This window comes from Amphiura filiformis, chromosome 1, assembly GCF_039555335.1.
Source record: "Amphiura filiformis chromosome 1, Afil_fr2py, whole genome shotgun sequence".
Lineage (NCBI taxonomy): Eukaryota > Metazoa > Echinodermata > Ophiuroidea > Amphilepidida > Amphiuridae > Amphiura > Amphiura filiformis.
This window is the reverse complement of record NC_092628.1, coordinates 61,887,355-61,912,086: the sequence shown is the minus strand read 5'-3', so window position 1 is coordinate 61,912,086 and position 24,732 is coordinate 61,887,355. Positions and strand designations below refer to the sequence as shown.

General features: G+C 34.9%; 1 protein-coding gene across 1 annotated transcript in view; it reads left to right on the top strand.

Moving 5' to 3' along the window:
• The window catches only part of LOC140150367 (uncharacterized), a 32,351-nt gene extending 8,617 nt beyond the window's left edge, over positions 1-23,734 (top strand). The window contains 2 exon segments of the mRNA XM_072172380.1: positions 1,455-1,596; positions 21,755-23,734. Of these exon segments, the coding sequence (XP_072028481.1) occupies positions 1,455-1,596; positions 21,755-22,002 (390 nt within the window). The 3' untranslated portion in view covers positions 22,003-23,734.
• Positions 23,735-24,732: the final 998 nt, after the last annotated feature.

The following is a 24,732-nucleotide window of genomic DNA, read 5'->3' as shown; positions in this document are numbered from 1 at the left end:
AAGGATTAGGCTTGTCATTTTAAGCTTGTTTCCTCTTTTACAAGTGTGAATGGAAAAGACCAAAATGAAAACAAATGTTGGATTGTCACCTAAATGTAATGGTGGTACGGGGTATGTGTGGCGGTCAAGGGTCCCTATTTCAGGCTCTCATGCAGTTTGGATCATGCTCCAGTTCTGTGAGCCACAAACTCTGACAATTGTTACTCTTTAGCTCCAATTTGGACAAATATGGAATGTATTAGTTCCACAGCTTATAATTTTCTAGTTCTCTAGAACCCCAAATGTATTTTCAGTTTATCAAGCCCCTATTTAGCCTGCTAGTTCCCAAAGTTGAGCCAAAATGATAAGTTTAACCACAAATGATCAAATCTGCAATTTTTATGTCCTATATGTCATATGCCCTGATAAGGAACTTTATCAGCCAAATTGAAATCACTATAATCAATTGTGACAGTTATTAAGAACTGAAATAATAATTTCCCATCATAGATAGCAACAGTTTCATTCCAATCATTGTCATACCATGGTTTGAATCTGTGTATAATGATGAAATGATAACCGAGAGTAACATTTGTATTAAATGCTTGTTTGTAAAGTGGCTGGGGAAATCGTCATAAGTTTAGCAATGCCAAAGAGCGGTTATTTTACTAATTTCATATTTAAGAAAAATCAGATTTGTTGCATTTGTTATTTTCTCAAATTGTAGCAGTGAGTAGTAATGTGTGCAGGAAGTGATGCATCTTGTGCAATATATGACAAATAGGTAGACAATAAAAATGGAGATCGAATCGCACAGTTATAAATGGTTTATAATTGCCAAAATGTGTGATATCGTAGTAACAAAGCTGTTTATTATGCCCCCTGTGCATATTATAATATAGGGCATAAGTGTATAATAATAACATACAATCATACATGCACTTTATGTGATATCTTATTTCTTCCTTCTGATTTTCAAGGAAGCTTGCAAATAGTACTATTGCCTGATCAGTATTACTTCAAAATTATGATTAAAAGAGCTCTGAAAGCATTGCAACTAAGATACCAATGGATGCAAGGATTTCAGTAGTACACTTGGTCGATTTAAAAACAATGGCCCAAAAATACAATAAAAACAATTTAGGTGTTATCGCATAGCACATAACATTTTCTTACTAAGAAGCTTGAATGTATTGCCTTTCCCCATTTGATAATAAATAATTGTCAATTTGACTCACTTTGGCCTGATTGGATCAGACCGTATTGCAATTAATTCTATAGTATATTTTAAGATTCAATGTTTTAATGTAAACCATAATCAGGATGGTTACAAAAGTTTCATTTTGGGCATTTGAATGTAATTAATGGTTGGAGTGTGAGCTGTGAATTCTGTATAAAAAGAAGCATTTACTTTCATTCTAGATGTTAAAATAAACTAACACATGTGCTAATTCTTTGTACAATATCATAATTAGGGTGGTGGCCCAGATATGGATGCTATGAGGAGACAATTGGAGGAGCTACAAAACATGGTCCGTCTTAGCTTTGACTTACAGCTTGATATGCAGAGAGCTATCAGACAGGAAGTATCTGCTGCCCTCGCCTGCAAACAATCAGGTTAGTCCAACATTACTTAATACAAAATAAAGTAGGAAAGAGGGGGTGTGTGCCCCCGTAAAAATGCAAAAAGAGAAGAGAAAGGGTTAAATTGCACGTAATTGAGTAGGCCCACACCTAAAAAGTATAAAAAAAACTCACAGTCGGGTAAATTGTAATATATACGCCTGCGATTATTTTTAAAGGCATTGCTTGAAGGCTGATCCTCGGCCAAAAAGCATGTGAAAATTACTGCGAGCCAGGTGATATGCAGGGCGTGTCACCAAAGTCATTAAGATGAAGTCAATGCTGACTTCAACATCAATCCATGCATGCTTTAGTAATTGCAAGTCTCAAGTGTTATAAGTGTTAGTGGACCAGTGTAACATTTCAAATTTTGCAAATTAAGTTCGGACCCTTTTTCGTTTAAAGCAATGATATAAATAGTGTAAAAACGATGCACCAAATGGCTTCAATTGGAACTTCTCAGGGGGGAACATCCCCTCAGACACCATCCTGCTTATGCATTTACAACTGGCTGTTTTCGCTTCTGTTTTGGACACCTGTACACTTTAAGCAATAACTTAATGATTAGGCCTACACTAATAGTGAATAATGGTCCACGAATGACTTTAATTGGGCCTTAATTTTTTACCCATTTCCTAACTTTTTCAGACTAAAATTTTACACAATAGTGTCAAAATCGTCCACCAAATGCCTTCAATTGGACCTTCATTTTGCAAAATTTTCCAATTTCTCAGGGAGGTCATCCCCCTTAGACACCCCCTGTGTATGCATAAAGAAGTTGCCCTTTTTGCCTCTGCTTTGGACACCCAGTACTTTATGTCAATAATTTATACAATAATAGTGAAAACTTGTCCAAGAATGGCTTCAATTGGGCCGTCATTTCACAAATTTTCAGCTCTTTCAAACTAAAATTTTACTCAATAATAGTGTCAATTAGGTCTTCATGTTGCACAAGTTTCTCACTTCGGAGGGAGAACATCCATTTTGCACCCCCGTATTTTTTTCTTTGCGGATCCATGGCTATGTAGTTTGTCTGCTTAATATGTGCACAGTGATTTTCACTTGTTCCAGTGCACTTTTGTATTCCTGTTGGTCCCTGTTGTTTTTGCAGGTTTAACACTTCTGTGAAGATGTGGGGAATTACCCAGGAATTATAAACATATGTTTTATAAACACATCTCGTGAAAACAAATTGTTTAAAATTTGATTGCAATCTGTTCATATTATTGACAAATTTATAAGATGTGCTTATTTAATCACTGTGTTACTTTAATGCTTCCCTCATCTAATCTTGCATATTCATGTTGCAGTAATGTTCAAACATGAATATGCTGCCCTCTATAATCAATAGTTGGATAGCCTTTTGTCAACTCGCAAGATAAAATGTGTAAACACCCCTTTGAACATTATGCTTGTAGAAAAAATGGCATACTGCCCTCCAGTGTTCATATTTGAAAAGTTGCTTAAATACACGTACAGAGGTCTGAGAGGACAAATCTGGTGTACATAACATTAAAAACACCCCTAGATTTCCAGGAAATCAGCTGGCTGCACGCAGTATGGCAATCATGTCAACAGTGTTAGCTAGTGTTGCCCAATTGTCACTGTAACATTAATGTTAGTGAATTCATGTGGTTTAGTTAATTGATTTACAGGCTACGTGACTTTCACAATTCCTTGGGTCATTGGTTTTGTACATGCATTGCTATTGATCCACATCCAGTTAAATCTGGTGTATATAACATTAAAAACACCCCTAGATTTCCAGGAAGTCAGCTGGCTGCACACAACAATGTCAATAGCTTTGCTCAATTGTATTGTAACATTAATGTTAGTGAATTCATGCGGTTTAGTTAATTGATTTAACATGCTACTTGACTTGTTACAATCCCGTTTCCAGTACTCCGTGTATCCGCAAGGTGCTCATTTTGGAAATTTTATGTAATTATGGGGTATTTTCAGATAAGAAATACGATTCACAAAACGAACAAAAAAGGGGGTAATTTTTCATAGCACTTGTTCGCGAAATTGAAAAAATGTGCTCTTCATTAAATTTACGAATTACATGTATAAATCATTGTCACAGAAGTTTCATTATTTTCCATTTCCGAATCCCATGCACAAATAATCTGTTTCATAATGAGCATGATGATTATTCTGAAAATCACATCAATTATACGATGCATGAGATGCAAAAGGGGGTGTTTTGAAAGTTCGCTGACAAGCATGAGTACCCATGGATACACAGAGTGCCGGAACTGGGGTCACAATTCCTTGGTCATTGTATAGCTTTTGATCCACTTCCCATTAATATGTGGGTGATGCGGATATGTGTATGTGACAGTATGTTGCCGAAGGTGAATGATAGTTATGTGTATGTGATTGTGACAAACTGACAGTATAGTATGTTGCTTATAGGTGAATGATAAGAAAGCCATCTTTATAGCAATGTATGCTATGTAGGGATCCGTACACAGACAATGACTATCAGGGGCATAAATATGAATCAGTAGATGCTACACACCAATAGCGATATAGATGATTGGATTATCATTAAAGTCACTGAAATCAGTGTAGAATACATGGGTAGTTTTCTGTTTGCAGTTTAAAAAGTTGAGTCACAAAGTGATGATGTAGTGTATTGCAAGAAGCAAATTAAAATACTCAACAATACCTGTATAAATGTTATCATTATTATTATTATGGTTGGGTAATTACGTCATCAATGTAAGGGTAATAACCTACAACAATGCAGGTCACAAAAGTTTTATGAATCAAACCGCAAACGGTAGTAAAGCATGTTGTGTTGCCCTTCACCCAACGGAGTCCAAACCAAAACAAATGAATGAAGTTGAAAATAGGAACCATTTTCCAATGTGAATGGCTGTTGTGAAAGATGCACTCAAATTATAAAAAATGTGTTCCACATTCATTTAGAGTAACCTTTATTTTTGTACAGGTATTGTTATCAATTGACAGGCTCACTGACTCCACACTATGCACTTAGGAAGAGATTGATAGTACTTAATTCTGTTACCTATTTCGGACAATGGTCGAAGTCCATTGCTCTTTGACCTTTTCCCAATGTTCCAATGTAATTATGCAATATATTATAAATAATTGTTGTTTCTTGTGGTGATGAAAATGAACAGAATAAATCATTTTTGTTTCATAGTTCCTCTTTAGGAGGATGTTCAGTGCAGGTTTTTACAAGGAAAGTGATTTGGAGCTAATCAAGCTATGTAGGGCTTGGAAGTTGGAACTCCAAGCAGTATTAGGAAACCAGTTTGGTATGAAATCTGGTGAAAATAGTGGCTTTACAGAAAATTGATAGATCCTTAAGTTCCAGAAACAAAATAATTTTCATGCACAACCCCCCTGCCCCCCGCTGAAAAACATGTGCACATCTTTGTTTTCATAGAGTTCACAAGTGAGATGAATTTCAAGAACAAATTAATTTCAAAATCTAACCCAATTTGCAATTGATTTTATAAAAAATATTTGTGATTGGAAGTATATATCACCATAAATCCATAAAATTAAAAAAACAAATAAGAACCAAAACTTACTTTGGTTTTTGGAACGCCTAGCAAAGAAATATGTTATTTTTCAGTCGTATATGGAGTTGTGCTCTGCGCCTCCTTCTTGAAACTGTAAAGAAAAACTACATGGATGACAATTTGAAAAGCACACACTTTAAAATAAAAACCCGCCTCAATCAAACAGTCATTGAACCATTCAAGTCAGCTACACTTTTGCAACAAAAACACACACATAAAGGTAAACAACCAGGAGTAACCCACAATGCTTCAGTCTGATAGAATGAATTCATATCAATACAAAGACAACACACACAGGGTGTCACGGAATGATTAGTACCCATCCATGTCAGACAATTTCAATGATATTTCTACAGTTTACAGTGGAGGTGCTACAGGGGGCAAGGGGGAATTTGTCCCTCCCCCAAATATTTTTCTTGCCCCTTTTCCCCCCACTTATGAGACAAACCCCAAAATTTGTCGATTTTGCCTCACTGATATTCACTTTGCCATGCCCCCCCCCCCCGAAAAAATTCCTGGTGCCGCCACTGACAGTTTCACCTGACCTGTACATTATTAGTTAACACTTGACCTTCATGTGCACAACACAATATCCATCATTGGTTTAAACATAAGATTGGAATTATTATGATGTTATGATGTCTTTGTCATTTGTGAGACACCCTGTAGTAATCAAAATGGATAATTAGAGAAAAATCACTCTTTTCAATCCCAATATCGTGCAAAGCCCTTATCAACTGTGGCATGAAAAGTGGAAATTGCAGGCAATTTTTGGCCTCAGATGTTCAAGGCTTTCTATTAGCTAATTCAAAATTTTGGAGATGTGTTAAAAGTACAAGGAAAATGAAATAAGTGAATTGTAGCAACAAACATTGACAATGGTGGCTGTGAAATAATCCACTTGTGAAATTATCTGTCTTTACAGAACTGATTCTGAATAAGGAATACTGCCCTCTGCTGTTGCACTATTGTCCATTTGCAGTTATATAATCATGCAGTTTGAAGTTTTTGAAACTTTATTGTATCTAGTCAGTGTAACACGAAATGTATAGCGCTATACTTTCCTCTGCCAGATTAACATCCAAACAGGTACACCAGTTCCAAATGCAGTAACACATGCATGCTGTGCACTTTCAAATAATTGACATAATGACAACATTTATATCTTCATTCATTAATGTAATTTGGTTCATTTCTTTAGACCTCAAGAAAGGTTGTAGACCAAGAACAGCCATCATGGTACTATTATAGTTCTTAAGGCAAACCTAGGTAATATCTTAGTAAAGTCATGATACTTTAATTTGATTTTTACAAATATTCAGACCTATAGATGAACATTTACTAACATATATCAAACCTGCTCATCTCTGAAAATTCAAAATATTTTATAGTGAATACAGTTGCTGTAGGATTGTTTTTTTGGTCAAGCTATCATATTTGATCATCTATGGCTATGTACGTATGTGGATGTGTTAGTGCATACAATTTGTGCGTGTCCATTTAGCCATTGTAGTGTTACCACCTGCAGTATATGCCTGGGATCCTACCCACCAAGATGGATGATGGTCAAGTGTTAAATTAGTGGGGCATGTGGCGGTGAATTTAGAGTTAGTTGTAATCATATCTAACCTGCCTGTATCAATTGACATTTTATGCACTGTCCAGTGCATTCAATGTATAGAAACCTACAACACATCAAGGTCAAGGCAATTCATTTATGAATAATAGCAAGACAAGTCAACAATTCAGTATTTTCGCATTAAGTTTATTTTTCAAATGTTAGCAGCAATCCTGTCTTGCAGCTACAATGTGTAAATTTAAGTTTTATATATTAAGTTAATTTTGTCTGCTCTTGTTGGGATTCAGGAATTGTTGCACTTGATCATTTTCAAAAGCAAAGCAACTGCATGGGCCTGGCTAAAGTGTTGCTCTTACTTCCATGCACTAAACCAGCCTTTCACTATGAAGGAGGGGACAGGGTGGTGTCATCATGGATTCTTGACAATAAATCAAGAAAATCAATTTTTGATTCGCATTCAAGTCTTTTGTATTTTATTCTTACACTGATTTGGTGCTATATGATCATAAGATGTACACCTTCTAGGAAAACTGACTTCTAGAGATGTCCTGAAATTTGCTAAAATGATGCAATGCTTGTTTGTCAGTTGCTTGGAATCTGTGTGCAATACATGCAAGATTTTATTCATTTTGTTCTACTTTAATGAATGTGGAAAATGTTAAGCCTCCCAATCCAATCTTACAAAATGAAGTTCAAAGCACACTCAGTCAACAAATGAAAATTCATGACACAAAAATATCAAGTTAACAGTATTTTCTTTATGTCAAATATTTGTTGCACACCATAAATCTTTGACAATGTACTTTTGTTATTCTTTATACAACTTTGAAAAAGTTCATGGGTATAATTGATGTTTGTGGGTCAATAATTTACATGCATGGGATCAGAAGAACTGAACGAATAGCGTCCCTATCCCAGATCCCGATTATGTTTTAATTATGATATTTTGTTATTTAGATCATGTTGAGCTTACCTGGATATAGCTTGAATGTGAATGTTTGTTCAGATTGTGATTTCACATGATATGTGCACGTACCTGGGATTCATTGGCACTCCCATCATGTACGTATTGATCATATGATATCCTTTGTGTAAAATGGCACGACATGTTTTTCCAAAAAGGGTCTTTTTTTTTCAAGTGATTGTTTTCCATACCAACAAGTAGGGAATTATCAAGTTTATACGCACTGATTTGGGTTTAATATACTACATAAAGTTTCATAATGCTTAGGTATACATGTAAGTAGGGTCTTAGGCAGTATTTGAAGGTTTGGGTGTGTAAATTAAAAAAACTGGGTGTGTAAATTTAAGATTTGTGTACAAAATATAGGCCATGTGGGGAAAAACTGGGTGTGTATTACAAATTTGGGTGTGTAAAACACTCCCTAAATGGCTGGCTGCCTAAGCCCTTGCATGTAAGCATACAGTCTGCTTTAGCCAGCTTACCTTAAAACATATTTATTTTACCCACTCATATTGGTAATAAATAATCACATACATATTTCTTAACAAATGAATAGTTAACAATTGTTATACAAGCAAGTTGGTTTGAACAGTGATCTCTTTTGATGTTCTGGAAATGATTTCCATTTTCTTGCTGTGTTAGTCATGTCAGTGCAATCTTAGTACTGGTTTTAAAAGGTAGCCGACTCTCAAATAGCTCCTGTAACCAATTAGGTCTATTCATTCATATCTTAAATCATAACAAAGAAAAGTATAAACCAATTATGGTTTTTGATTTTTTTTTCAAGGGTGGTCAAGTAAGCTTAATATCTAAATTCTCTTGCCAGGATTTTTGGAAAAGTGTTATTTTTGGGGGAAAAATGCAGTTTATTCCATTTTTAAAAACCATTGGGAAAATATGGCAAGATAATTCAGATATCTTTACCACCCCTGAAAGTTTGGTAACCATAGCATCCTCTCTGTTGGCTAAAAAATCCAGGTATTTGGGTAATTTAACACAAAAGTACCAACATTCCTTTCAATACAATAAGTTAGAAAATAAACTTGGTTTGTTTTATTCGGTGACATATTGGAAGCAAAATGAAACTTAAAACTTTGATATACAATTCCCATAAAGGAGAGAAAAATCAGTTTTAATGAAATCTTTGTTTTTAAAGTGCCAAAAACCTTTCTCTGTAGTATTTCAATGGAATTTTGAGATGACAACAAAATTGTCCAAGTCAAAACCGCTTTTTGGAAAAAATTTCATCTGTAAAAAATTATCTTGAGACATTCATGATGTACTTATGTTTTAGTGTTTGACAGCGTGGAGAAGCACACGATTGCCAAGAAGGGAAAATTTGAAAAATTGGCCCTCTTACCTATTCTCAGAATGACTTTGGCGCACAAAAGCACAAAGCATAAAAAATCCACAATTTTAATGTTTACTGTTGAAAATGAGGTTAGGTGTGTTCTGAAACAGATACGTTACTTGTATATGCTCTTTGATCATTTGGGTATATAATTTAAGATCCGTATCTTTACACATCCACATATATTCTTATGTTTTATGCCAAAGAACCAATAGTGTGAATTACTATTGATTCAACATCAGGCTTTAATATTTGCCATAGAAAAGACATAACACCATGGGAAAAGTTATTCAGTTGGTTTCATATATACATTACATGATGTACACTGGATGATGACGTTGTTCTTGCTACAAACAAACTTGTTGATTTTCATTTGAACTTATCATTAGATGTATTTACAAACTATAGATATGTTATTGATCAACGTCATTGACAAGACTTGTGTATCACCCCCTGTTGACTGAATCAAAGTTCACATTCATTGCTCCAATGATTTCATTCATTGATAATTAATGGAATGGAAATTTCCAATCTGTGACACCATAACTGAAAAACAAGATGCATGATATGACTATCATAATACATCCATAGTAGTTTAAAAAATGGACTTGGTAGAAACAATTTTTTTTTCAAAAACGGAAAGGTTAAGGACTTTAACCGATTACAGTAAAATACAGGTCAGGAAGGCTATTACACCAAACTACTTATCAAGTGAAATGAAGAAAAAGTAATTAAGAAGTAGATCAGTACTCCTGTGTCATGAAGAGTAGATGAAATATTATCTGGGTTATATCTATGCAAAAAAAAAATTAAAAGAAAAATAAACACCTTTGGTCAGTACTTTTGAATCAATCAAGTGCCATAATCAATGCCTTACACGTGGCGCTGGCTGCATTTGGAGCTCAATGCCAGATCACTGAGTAACGGGCATTTTTTGCACAATGTGCAGGCATAGAAACCCTGGTAAAGTTTGTCAGGGATGAGAGCTATGTGATGCTCGCTTAGCGTGCCTATAGCACACTGCGATTCTGCTGGGCTTAACATTGACATTACCTGCGCAACAATGCCCTATTATATGGTTGTTAACCTATATTTGTTTGGTACTCTGATATACTAGCGATTTGTATTCATGTATTTGTTGTTCAGAAAAGTGTGTTGACTTATGTTGAATATCAATAATAAAAACATGCCTAATTCCATAATCCAAGCACTGGCTTACAAAATGTAGGTGTTTGAAGTGCTATTTCTTACTAGCTTGAGAAGGTATCAGAAAGAAATTGTGTTTTTTATTTGACTTTGTTCAAAAAAGTTTCTGACGATGAGAAAAAGGTTGACCTGACAGTGGCACTTATTTTGATCTTCTTCATTTTGATCTTAAAGAATGTTAGTATCCGATTGTTTGATATTGCATGTCTAACTATCACGCCAGCACCACGCGAAAGACCGTTAAAATATGCGGTATATACGTAGCAGTTTTGTCTGTCGCACTTAGCGGCCCACATTAACGGATGATGCCGAGACTTTGACTGTTTGTGGTTTAGTCTGTAGTTAGTATGCTATCACTATTAGCCAAACTGCCTCATTGCCAGTGACACAGTTCATAACTACAAATCATATATACTTTGAAAATTTGCTTGATTTATTGTTGTATGTACATTTAAAAAAAGTGTTGTTTCACCCCTCTTTACAACATAACTCAAGAACCACAGGACCAAAAGTATATTTGAATTCTTCAACACAATCGCTATGAAATAATCAATGCAATTGTTGCCAAAGCTCACTACCATTCGCAAGATGCTGTGAACTACCAAATTGCAATAGTTTAAAAAAGTTGCTAACCTTAAATGACTGCCATGATGGTGTTTAAGGATCTTCATATAATAGAGGTGTAGCATGGGTCGCATTTTTGATTATAATGTAAGCAACATTTTGATGGATTTTTGCAATTTTCATTTTGAAATCAAATCATACAAGGCATAGTTTAATGACACCACCACTATCTCATAGTGAGCTAGTTTTCTGTGGTTTTATTTACCTCTGATGGGGTAATGTCTTTTTCACAGTTTCGGTGCCATTGTGAATACCTTTTGACTAAGTTTTGAAAGCCATCTATAGTGAAATGAGCCATGCCCTTATTATAATGTATTCATTATCAGTGTCATATACTATACTTTGTAACCCTGACTTTGATATTAAGACCTTGAAAAGCTATGATACAATACATTTAAATTCTGCATTTCTTGATTGTAAACACTCCAATGTCAGGGAGTCCCAGGTACCACACTTTCAATGTCATGATGTACCAGGTACACAGGTTATTAACCAACATAAAAAAGGGTGCAGGGTATAAATTACTAGGTCATGCAAGGACACAAATTAGCTAAAATTTATGTCTCTGGTTATGGCCCATTTCCACAAAACCCAGAACAATTGTGGACATACCTGCTTTTGAGATAATAGCCTTTAAAGGAGTAATTCCATCAATTTGGTCAAATTTCTGAAATTAAAGTAAGTTGTAATATTTTTTTTTTTTTTTTCCATAATACACTACATATCAAAGCACACCAGTAAAAGATTAAATTAATATAATTAATCACCTGTTTACATTGGTAAATTCCCATCTGTACTGTGTAAATCGAAAAATTCATTGCTTTACTTCTAAGCTGACGAACCCCAAACCTACAAATTGTGTTGTACAAAGTTTTAAAAAATCACATCCTTTTAAAAAGCATATTTTCTCATCTTGACATCAAAGTCTCAAAAATAAACATAATTAACATTTTTATTTTTCTGGGTTGTGGGGAGATACATTTGCCATTCGCATGTTAGGCTTCTGACAATGGATCTTGAGTTTCCCGTCACATAATGTCTGAAAACAAGTGAGGTAACTTTTTCATTATTCATTATTTTTGTGAAATGACCAAATGCAAGTGTAAGTCGAAGATGGATGTTTAGCCCAAGTGAGATTTAAAAGTATACTATTAAAAAGAGGCTGCAAGTTTGGTAGCAAAATGGATGTTTTGATTTTGATTTTTCCAATCATTGCACAAATATTCATCATATTCTTTGCAAATATAACCAGTTTTCATTGTTATTTTTGGAAAATCACAATAATGAATTGAGGGCGGGTGACAGGAAAGTCAAAATCGACTTTCATCATCCTTAACTAAACACATTACAAAAATGTTCCTAATGTACCAAAATCTGAATTGCAGTTTATTGCAAGGTATTCTGATTATATAAGTAACCAAGTAAGAAATTATTGCGATGTGTTGACTTGCAATATTTGTAAAGATTTGGAAATGAATGGGTTTCTATCACCTTTTGGGTTAGGTCTTTGTAGATTTATTTGTAGAGATGAAAGTCCCTGTTAATGCAGTGGTATGTGGGTGGATACATGATAAATCTAGGATTTACAGATAGAAGAGACAGCCCTGGTAATGTAGTTTGATGTGGAGGATGCATGATACTATGTTTTGATTGAGTTGAAGCATAGATACTCCCTTAGTATCTATGGTTGAAGCTAAGTTGCTTTGTTGAAGTTTGTCTTGTGAAAAACACATGCCAAGTAAATCAATCAATTTCTCAATATTATTATGTTCAAATGGTATTTACGTTGCAGCTTTGTTGGCTTGTTGCTGAGTGAATGATCTGATATTCCGATGGTCAAGTAGACACAGGGGCGGATCTTGATATGGTTATGGTGGTGCAGAGCACCACCCTAGAATTCCAAAAAATAGTGTGATCAAATATATGTAATCATTATGTTACTTGGAAAACGATAAAACCCTGCAAATTCCACTAAATGGCTATTCTAGCTTATTCTGTGAGTCTTAACCATGTATCATAGGGATTTTTAAGTTTTTGTCCAGTGCATAATAAGAAGTAAACTGGCAACCTCAAAATGGCTCAGATCTCAGTTTCGCTCCAACAGTTGCTATCTCTCCCACATAAACCCACTATGCAATGACTATAAAAGCTTTTCCATTAGCTTCTATGCGACCCCTAAACTACACCTTGGTGCAGAAAATAGCTTCGCTCCTCTTTTTCATAATCTTCAACACAGTTCAACACCTGTATGTGGCCCATAGAGTCAAGAAGAAGAAGTAAAAAAGTTGAGGTTTCTGTGGAGTCTAGGTATATCAGCTTGTTTACAGTTATTCACAGATGGAATATCTGTGGTTTGTTATTAAGAAAGTTATTGTGGTTTCAAGGTTTTTGGATTAAGTTTTAATGGGAACGGGATCAAAGTGTCATGGTGTGTGCATCATTCAGGGTGAGTCAGTGCCACAATTATGTCAAAATATTGTTCAAACCTAAAGTGTATAATGTAATCTTCTCATGTAATATAGACCCACTGTACTGAGCAAGTTCTTTGTTTTTTGCACCCTATGTACACAATGTATATATTTTGTGTTAGCCTGTTGTATGCATCATTATGATGATGTACAAAATTATAGTTTTCAATATTTGACCAGTAGAATAACTTACACACTCATTCAGTAGAAAAAAAACTTTCAATGGTGTAATTTGTCATATTCCAAATGAGGCTTTTCATTGAAAATTTGCCTTAAAAGTATGCACCAAATCGCGCCATTTTAACTTCATTTTTCAAACTTTTTCAAATTCTGAGGGGGGCACATCCCCCCTCAGACACCCCCCTGCGTCGCACAAGTGCTCCCGGAGGCGCTTCGCGCCTATTTGCACCAACTAAAAAAGGTCCACCAGCCGCCACTGAGTAGACATGTCTCTTAATTCAGCTTTTGTCTTTGACAATGTATGCCGAGAGAGCATTCAACTTCAAGCAATAGTTACCTGATGCTCATAATTGTGAAGGATATGAATGATCCAGAGATCAGTGTGAATGATCAGTGAGAATCAGCAATCCATCTCATTCACATGATAATAGCACTTGCTATCTTTCCAGCTGGGGAGGTAATTCATATCATACATAAACATACACACCCCTTGGCCCCTCACACACCTCCCGTCCTTCATCTGCCACTATAGTATAGACAGCGATACATCTTTTGGTGTTTCCACTATCCAACTGACCACCCATGTTTGAGTTTTATTTGCCTATATAAACCATGGACTGTTTACTGTGGAGTGCACCTCTGCGTTCGCTAATGTTGTTTATAATCATGATAATGCATTTTTTAATTTTTATGCCATTTTTGACCAAGTAGTACTGACCAGGAACTCAGGATGTCAGTGGTCACTATGCTTCCACTGTTACACACAGGTATACAAACTATTAAATTGAAATGCAAACAAATCATTTTCATCAATTACATCATATTTTGGATATCATCTTCATCCATGATTCATAGCAGGTTGACCAGCAAGTTGTAGATGGTCATTGATTGTGGTTTAAGGATTAGGGCACTGGTTACCTTGACGATAATGACTTTTGGGAATTATGTTGTCCCTGGGTAGGTCATTGACCCTGGTCCCTTACAATGCATTATGGGATATGTTTTGTTTCTGTTATGTCTTCCTCTATTTGCAATAAATATTTGCATGGCCATGGATTTTGGATACCAACATGAACAATCCCAGGAACAATCTTAACATCTTGAGCAATCTTAACCTCTTTAATTTGAATACATCACATAAAGAGAGTCTAGTCACAACAATAATTATCTGAACTAGGCATTGTGTAGTATCACTTTTAAAGTGGACAAAGCCTAAAGAGAAACAACTCAGACTTGTCATGTACGTAACACTATGGTAAACCTGCCATATTGGTTTGTCATGCATGGAGACCAAAATAGTGAACATCCGACGATTACCGGCAAAGCCCAAAATTGAATGATAATTTGCGTCTTTAAGCTCTGACTATTACAAAGATTTGTGCATGTAGCATTTGGCATATGTTATTAGTGCAACGCATTTGAGGCAGAATGTTTACACTTTGTAAATACAACACCATTAATGAGCGATGCACAAACATGGTGGAGTCGATTCTCTTCGAGTCTTATCTCTTTGGATGTACAACAAGCTGCAGTATGTTCCATCTTCCATAAAAATATAAATATGTGCAACAGGTGAAAATAGGTTTCAAAGATGCATGGATTTGGAAATTAGAAGAAAAATGGTATACATGATAACAAAAATGCATTATGTGTTAGTCAGAAGTACTCATTAGTCATATGCATAACTTATGAGGCAATGAAAATGCATATATCTACATTTCACTATCTCCTAATAGTCAAAAACCACAAGAATACAATCCACCCATCCACAGATACTAAAAAGCCGGCCACAGATTCAACTCTCCTCCAACTCTCCTCCGTATCATTTGAACACACCAATAACGGTTAGGTTACAGCAATGTATACCAAACCCTTAACTTTTTCTATCCAAATATTGGTTAAGAATATTACTCAACAAATTGCATCGACCCCATGCACTGTCACATGTGTCATTTCCATAGTTTTTATTACTCTTGTTTCATCTTCGGACAAAGTAAAGTGGTCACTAAAACTGGTCAGAAAGCGATTGGGACATGACCACAGCATATTTGATACATTGCCTGAGGGCTAATAGCGCAAGAAGGTGTAAAGGAAATCTACATCTGCGTCTTTCTAATCTACCGGTCACTTTCTGACCCATTTCTTGACCACTGAGCCTTCTCATTTTCCTTTATATCCCTCGGAGGCAAAGATGGCCTTAGTTGTGGTCATTGGATGACCAACTCTGTAGCAAAAGTGATTTTTACTTAAAAACATTTCTTCCTCACTTCATCCCAGGGCTTAGTTGAATCAGTGGCAAGTAAGAGATAGGTCATTCCGTCCTAGATAACACATCCATTTCAATTTTTAAAACCATTGCTGTTGAAAGTGATCTAAAAACCAAAATAGGTAACTTGTTTTAAAGGCATTGTGTAAGCTTTTATGGGTCTGACCATTAATGGACTGTTTGTTTTGTCACTGCTGTAATTCACACAATAGAGGTGCAAGGTTTGTTCCAATTATTACAGCTTACCCCCGAGCAGGCCAACTTTCTTTTCTTCAACTCATTATACCATATTTAATTTCACAAAGAAAAAGTGCTCTCATTATTATCAAGTTCTTTACTGAAATGGTGCATTATTTAGATCAAACTCATACCCTCAGCTATTATTTTAAACCCATTTTGTGGTTACCAATGAGTAAACTCAATAAAGTGCATGAATAAATATGAGCATATAATTATGCAGTATTTTTCATCAGAAAATTAGTTGATCTGTCCCTCAAGATAAAGTAAGGAAACGAAATGCGCCTTTTTATTTAAAAAATGAATCGTAATAATGCCACCTTAGGTAGTCCGTTGGTAAGTGCACAGCTGACAGAGGAAAATAATAAAGTCTGGTTTGCGGTCGTCTTCTTAGTCTGCTGTCTCGATGTGGTAAACCAAAATGAAATGGTTGCAGAAACATTTGCCGCATTTAGTCAGAACATACTTTCTGTTTCTTAAAAAGTCTTTGTGCTTTAGAAGATTGTTGATTCTTATCCATTTTTCTAGGCTTTGTTGGAACTAGGTTAGTTTGAGGTTTGATTGGTGATGTCATTGTTGAAATACATTTCATGTTACCATGAGTCATTGGGAATGAACTTGACAATAAATAGCTTTAGCTCATCATACAAAATGTCATGAATTCTAGTACCCCATTGCTTTGTCATGTCTTTTCGTTTGAAATGTGATTTCGAAAGTTACTTAAATGTCATGAAAGTTGATTTGAGCTGTGATTTAGCAGTGTGCATCAAGAAAATTTATTTTTGAGATAAAACCAAACGAAATGGCCAATTTTGTATTTATTTGATTGTTTTCTGTAGTATGATGTGAATAATGTCTCATTTTATTTCACCAACTTTTCAGTTTATTGTAACCTTTGAAATGATCAAGATTAAGTGAGAAAATGAACATTAGCTTAGCTTGAGAAATGGATTAAATTGTCTTGAATATGTTACATTCAAGCATTGTTTTATTGAAAGTGATTTCTGTCTTCCAAACTTGGTTCATGCATGGACTGTGGATTTCTACAGTCCATGGTTCATGTTTTTAGCTGCGGGGTTTGGTATAACAGATTTACTTTGTTAGCAAGTAGGAAACTGATAGAAATCCACAAAATATCACAACTTCCAACATCCAAACTCTTTTCCCTCTAGATAAGCTTAGAGGTGTGGTTTTGGCAGGCTTCTTGGCAGCAAGACAAGTGTGACACACTCTGTCATCCCATCACAATATTTGCTTACTTAATGCTTTCAGACCATCCTCTTCCTCTTCCTTCATTATATGCCTTCACTGCATGTTGCACAATATATAGGTCAGATCACATAACATGTCATGAATTCTAAACATTCTTGTGCTTTGGACAGTAGTGGTGTTGACCATTTGCCAAGTCATGGGCATATATGTATCTTTATTGCAATTTCAGTTCTGTGGCCCATTTCCAATGTAAAGAGATGCTTTTCATTTTTTCAGGAAAAATTATATATAAAATAAAATTCTTCTGAAGTGGCTGCTGATGCTGGTATTTACCAGATTTGCATAAGTAATGGATTGTTCACCTTGTCAAATTATATTTGCAAAACTTTACATTATGTTATGTGCATGTTTGACAGTTTTGTGATTTTGTAACAACATCAATATATTTATTCAGGTGGGTCCTAGAGATGATTAGCAAGTACATTTTCAGGATGATTTAGAATATTAACAAATTCAATGGACAATATAGCTAGTATGGCAAGATGGTGTTTTATAAACTTAGTGATAGCTAGCTACCTGTCATCGTCACCACCTTTGTTATTGTTTAATAAACGGAAGTTGTCAGTTAATTTTGTCACACCCTGATTTCTTATTTGATTTGCACTATGTATTGGGCCTAACATCTGTCTGTGTATGGCCACATGTGACCCAAAATTTTTGTTGAGGACAATAAAATATTTTCTTTTAATAAAAGTTGTCATCAATTCCTGAGAGGGCTGTCCAGCTGGTCAGTGGCCTTAGACCTGGTCACTCAGATGGTCAATGTGTTTTGTTTGACTATTGAAGTTGGTCATAGATGCTCATTGTCAATGGAATTCTCAAGCCAGTGGTCAAGCAATGCTTTGTTCCATTTTCTTCATGTTGTTAGTGCACTTAAATGTCAAAAGTGACCACAAAATGCGACTGTTTGCAATATTGTATAAACAAAATTATAAAATAAAGGACAAATTTGACAAAATTTACATAATTGTCATACTTTTATACTTATGCAAATTATCACCATTAAGCTGCTGACATCATGGACATTGCTCAAGTGAAGAAGTACCACTCACCCGCCCGAGGGATGGTGAGGGTGTACTGTACTACTTGGGTTATTTTTTTCGATGGGGATGTGCAGCTTGAGCCATTTCTAAGGGTAATTTTACCGAAAATAGGAACCTCTACCGGGATTTTTGATTTTTGGTTGTGCGAATTGCGATAGGTCCATATTTTTACCAATGTTATAGTTGTTCCAAATTATACACATCATACAAAAAATGTGATTATATTATATTTATAATTAATATAATTATATTTGATAATTCTATATATTTTGCTTCTATTTATCTACCTGGATGATTAAGAATATTCATAAATATGTCCAGAACCTATACATAATTGTGACGTGTCATGTCAAAAGGAGACACTTTTGGGCAGGTTATCATTTTTGAGGTTTTTACATATCTTAAATATAGATATATTTTGCTCCACAATGCCGTTTTCCCCAATGAAATCGGACATTCCTAAGTGAAGATATTGAGCTCGTAAGCTATGGTATCATAAAATTGGAAATTGAGATATTGGCCTTTAAAAATATCATTGACAATGTTGAGAGTAGGAATTGCCTTGAATAAATGTCTCAAAAAATACAAGATGCCAGTTATATTCCGGTCTGAAACTATCAGACAATATTTTAAACGTTAAGAACATTACAAATTTGCAACAAACCCAAATTGTGAAAAAATCACCCCTGGGCAGATATTTGGCTATTTCTCCATTTACGATCCTGCCCAAAAGTGTCTCCTTTTGACATGACACGTCACAATTGTCCTAGATAGGTCTACAGAGGGCCTGAGGTGCACACATGTATAAAAGTTGTAAGCATCCATGTGAAAGAAAACATGGATTTAGGGTGGTTTTGAAAAGCAAATCAGAGATTCGCACGGATCCGCGATTAGGGTCTCATAACACTCATTTTTTTAAGGATGGTCCTCACTTAGGGTAGTTTTTTAAATGACCCAATTAACAACCATTTGTGGTGACATATTTATCAAGTTATTCAGCACAAAAAGAGTGGTTTCCAAGCAATTTTACAAACTAAAAATTCTGAGTGACACTCATACTGACACACGCAATGTCTATCCTTGTTTAGGGGCAAATGTCAAATCAATTCCTCACTTAGGTGTTGTTATAATTTTGTCTATCCTTGTTTAGGAGCAACTTTCAAACCAATTCCTTGCTTAGGATGTTTTTATTTGAGTAAAATCCTTGATTAATAGGGTTAGTTTGGCAAATTTTCAACATCCTAACTTAGGATCATTTTTGAAAGTTAATTCACACGGATGCTTAAAACTTTATAAATGAGTCCCCCCCCCCTCCTCTGTGGGCCTGTTTGCCCTGGTCCTAGGCCTTAGTCCTGTTCCCAGGTCCTGTTTAGTCCTATCTATTACATGCTAAACTGATTAGTGCAATTAGTAAGTGGAAATGGTGGAAATATCCCAAATCCATGTGAAGGTTGTCTGTTGTCCAGCCTTGTGTTAATCAGTTTAGTTGCTGACATTGGCCATGGTGGGCTAGCCACCAGGCCAGGGTTGGAATTTGGCCAATATCCAGGTCAAGTTTGCAATCATTATGGACTAGTCATGTTGATCTAATGACCATGACACAATTTCTGACAGGACAACAGGCCTTGATGGTGTTGAAAGGTGGGATTTTGTTGACCACTGCAAGATAAGGCACTGTTGGTTGACCAGACATAGACTGTAACCCTTCTATTTCTGAAACTGGTTTTCAACATTATTTAGGTTAATTCCTTATTTGGCACATGCCATAATAATTCTTAAACCAAGGATAGTTTTTGCCTGTTTGTTTTGCTAGCATGTTAAATTGCAAGCCAAATTGATCTACAATCTAAAACCAGCAACAATCTTTTGCACAAGTGTTTGTTTGTTATACAAATTTGAAAGTTATAAAGTTCATGCATATCTCACACATGTCATTATCTTTAATACAGTCCATAAAGTTTGAGGACTTAGCAAAGATTTGAAATAACTTTGTGCCCAAAATAATTTGCATAAATGATGTGTAGACCAAAGGTGCATTATGCATATCTTTCAGGTAAAATATTTTTAGAATTCAGAAGTGTGTTCACAGTTCACATCATGCAGTCTCCCAGTTAGTGGACTTAGATGACCAGTGGGAAGTGACCACCAGAGTGACCACAACATTCCAAAGTAAATCAAGTCTCACCTTATCTGTCTGTGGCTAACACCAAGTTATATGATACTAGTTTAAAGTGAATATATATTAATTATATTAATAAATATGTTTGTTGTTACTTTTAAAGCAGAAAATTGATGGCAAACATAAATCCTATCACATAAGGCAATGGAAGACTTGTATCTAGTACACACAAACATATAAGATAAAATGAAATTGCTTTGTAGGCCTACATGTATCATGTGTACTGTATGGCTGATGGGATGCATGACACATTTCCCCCTAAACTTCACAAAAATGTTAAGGCCTGGAACAAGCAAATCAATACCAGGCATGTTCATACTCACTTGAATGTGTTTTAAAACATGGTCATGTATTATGTCAAACATATTAGTTAACATTTGGCAACATCAGGGTTTAGTTCTCTCTAGAGTCTGTGACCTGGGTCTCATGTAGAGTAAGCAGTGATAGGGTTAATATAGATCAAGAATGTGTTGACCTAGTTACATGGCTTTTATTAGAACACTGGTATAGCTGCTGTCCTTAGATCAGGTCAAACTAAATCATTGATAGGCATTTCCTATAGGACTTTCATTTTCAAGGACAATATAAATCTGACCACAGTCAATCCTACATTTGAACAGTAATTTTTAACAGAATACAAAATTTTCACATCGAAATGTTTAATATTTTGTGAAAAATAAAAACAGTGTCATTTATCTTTGTTTTTCCAACAGTACTTAATGTATGTTAAACAAGTTTGTGTTGAATCTTAGATATCAGGAAGGTTTTACTCAAAATGTGTTTCAATTTAATTTGCACAAAATTTCATGAATTGTATAATATGCTATAAATAGGTGTTGGGTGTTTTGTAATTGATGGAGTAAGAAGTATGAGTTGTCAATATTTGGATAATGAAATAATTAGTGGTGGAATAATTAAGTTAAGACAAAATGCATGAGAGACGCCATCATCCTTTTTGTACTCCAAAAGGACCTAATTATTTTAAAATATCTGAATGTCAACTGCTACCTTACATAAGAAAATAAATGTCTTAAAGATAAACATAAGATTTCAAAGTTGGGTGCTACTTACAAATACCCTGGTAGCATTAAACAAAGTCAACTTTTTAATATAGGCCTATGTATCCTCGCAGCAAAATTTCAAAGTGGTAAATTTTAACCTTTGATTTCTCAGAATTTCTGTAATAAACAAGTTTCTCATCATTTTCATATCTCCCCATGCAGGTGACAACGATTCCAATCCTGCTGATGCAGCCGACAGTGTCGCGCCGACTGGCGCACGACCAGCCAGCGAGGGCAGTTGTCTTATCTGTCTTGACAATACTGTTGACACAGTTCTTTACCAGTGTGGTCACATGTGTGTCTGCTTGACATGTGGAATGCGATTAAAAGGCATGGGGGCGCATTGTCCTATGTGCAGAGCTCCAATCAGGGATGTCATTCGCGCCTTCAGATGCCAGCAACCAGAATAAATGTGTACATATGAAGTCAAGAGTAGGCCTACCCAACTCAAACCTATGCATTACTCAAGACCCAAGCCCAAGATATGCAAGGTACCCATTGTTTAACAGATACATTGTTTTGCTCAGCTCCAAGTGCATTGTTGAGTGACAATAAATATTTAGGTTAATTTTATACCATGTGATTCAGGTGCAATATATAATGAATGTGTGAGCAATTATTGTCACTCAATAATGCAATATCATGAGTTGGGGAATTCTATGTAGCTGCTTTGTTGAAAGACTCACTCCCAGTTCATTCACGTTTTCTACTTGTAATTTCACTAACAACCTTAAGTCCGTTACTGCTAAAAATAGAGTTGAGGTCAATTAGAGATTTTTAAGAGTTATTTTAAGAAAATTTCATAATTACATTTCTTGTTCATGTGCACACAGCACAATTTTTGTTTCATCTTAAACACCATTTGTATTACATAATCAACTAATAGCCTGGACCAAGTATAATATTTTTGATACACTGGACTAAGTATATTGTATTTAATATATAGTATTTTTGAAGAGAGATGTGTTTATAGTTGAGTTTATTATTGATTAACAAACTTTAATGTGTTGAACTGTTAACTAACATTTTGATTGATGACCTGAGCTTTCGATCCTAGCAAAGTCATAAAGAAGAATATTTTGCTAGGATCAAAACCTCAAGTCACAAACTATATTAACATTCATTTTTACTATTGGGCTTTCATTGCGGAAAAACAAATTACAATAACTTGCTTTTCACTTCATGTTGAATTTCAATGATGTGTGATTGTCACTAAATGTGCATTATCATCATCTCAGGTAAAAACACCTTATGCAAAGTGAAACTATTGTTTACACATCATTTTACTAGATTTTTGTAGTACTTGCCTGTCTACATTGCAACCAATATTCATCATGGTTGTTAACCCAATTATATTTACTGACCAACGTTATAAATGAGAGTAGAATTTATTGGGGTCTGTTGCATATAAATACTGCCCTCATGGGCAGAGCTTTTTGTTACATAACACAGGTCACTGTTGCACTGCATGCAGGCCACAAAGTATTTATTGATAAAAATAATTACATAATTACAACCTGTGTAATATAGAATTTAATGCATATTATGTTGTATCAAGCAATACTGAGGCACTATAAATTACTTTTATATATCATAGTCACAATATGTAATGTGAGAAAATGAAACTTTACTATTCTAAATTTATTAAATTTGGTAATTCTCTTAAAAATACATGGCTAGTATACTAGTAGTAAAGTCTTTTGCTTTCAAAACAAGGGAAATTTATGTTTTTCCTTGCATGTATGAATATTCATAAGTATACTATACATAATCTGTATATCATTTTTTTGGTTCTTGTCCCTGCCTGCATTGTTTTCTGGAGGTTGTCTGACTTTTTTTGCTTTTGGAATTTTCAAGTATAACTTTTGATTTTTAAAGCTCCAAAAATTCATTATGATGATAAAAAGTAAAGCAAGCAACAGGAACCGCTATATTAAAAGATGTTTTTGTAGTATTCTACCAGTCAGAACCTTGAAATAAAAAAAACTGCTAGCATTTTTGCATTGAAAAACAAAATAATAAACTGAAAATCCTGCGGGCAAGAACAAAAACAAAAACAAATGTGGCTTAAATTATATATGTGCTATTTATATCATCATGTAACATGTTTGTTGTAGATAATAAAACAGCAACACAAAACTATATTTGTTGTCTCTGATAACAGCCCTGGGCCAACAGCCGTTTTCATTACTCTTCATATCAACCTTATTTATAGGTGTTGTACAGGCATGTACGCAGGGGGTAGCACCCCACCAAAATCCACAAAGGTCCGCTTTTTGCTATTTTTTCCAATAAAAAAGTCCAAAAGTGGGAGAAAAATTGACAAAAGGTTCACTTGTTGATGATAATGTGTTCAATTTTAGGGGGAGGGGTTGGCTCTACTTTTTAACCAAAAATTTGCACAATCACACTTTTCAGTCGTAAAAGGTCCACTTTATGGAAAATCATGGGTATGGGCCCGGTGTGTATATCTACAGATATGGTACAATCGATAGCAAAAACAAAATGAAAATAGTGTAATATCTGTAGAAAGGGATCATCAAAAATGATTAAACAAAGTTATAAACAAAACACATCAGACAAAAAATAGCATTAGGCAAACAAAGCACGATATCAATGATTGTCTATTTTAACATCCTCATTTAATATCATGTAGTATGATTGTTCCCTTCTATTATACGGTCCCTGGTTGCATTTGACCTACAGGAACCGTCACTAAAAATATCTTTTATTAAGGACATAAACATTAACATTTTGTAAAATATTGTTGGATTTTATTGATTAAATGAAATTTATATTACCCTGTTTTTTGAGATAGGATGAGACTATGACATTGTAATAAATGTAATCGTTGAAGTAGACTAGAACTTGTATTTCTGGGTGGGTGTGGGTAATACTCAAATGTGGGCCAGGTGAGCGTGGTTTGATAGCAACCCATTCCAAAATACACTGTGGCTTTAAAAAAAGTGAAAATAGTTCCTTGATTATAGCTAAGTGAGGTAGGCTCTTGTTTTATGTTGAGAAAAGTACATAAATTTGCATATACACAAACCATATATATGGAGTCAGGGGGGTACAGAGTGGGTGGGATGGACTATCCTGTGGAAATTTGAATATTTCAAGGTATAATTAGAACGTAA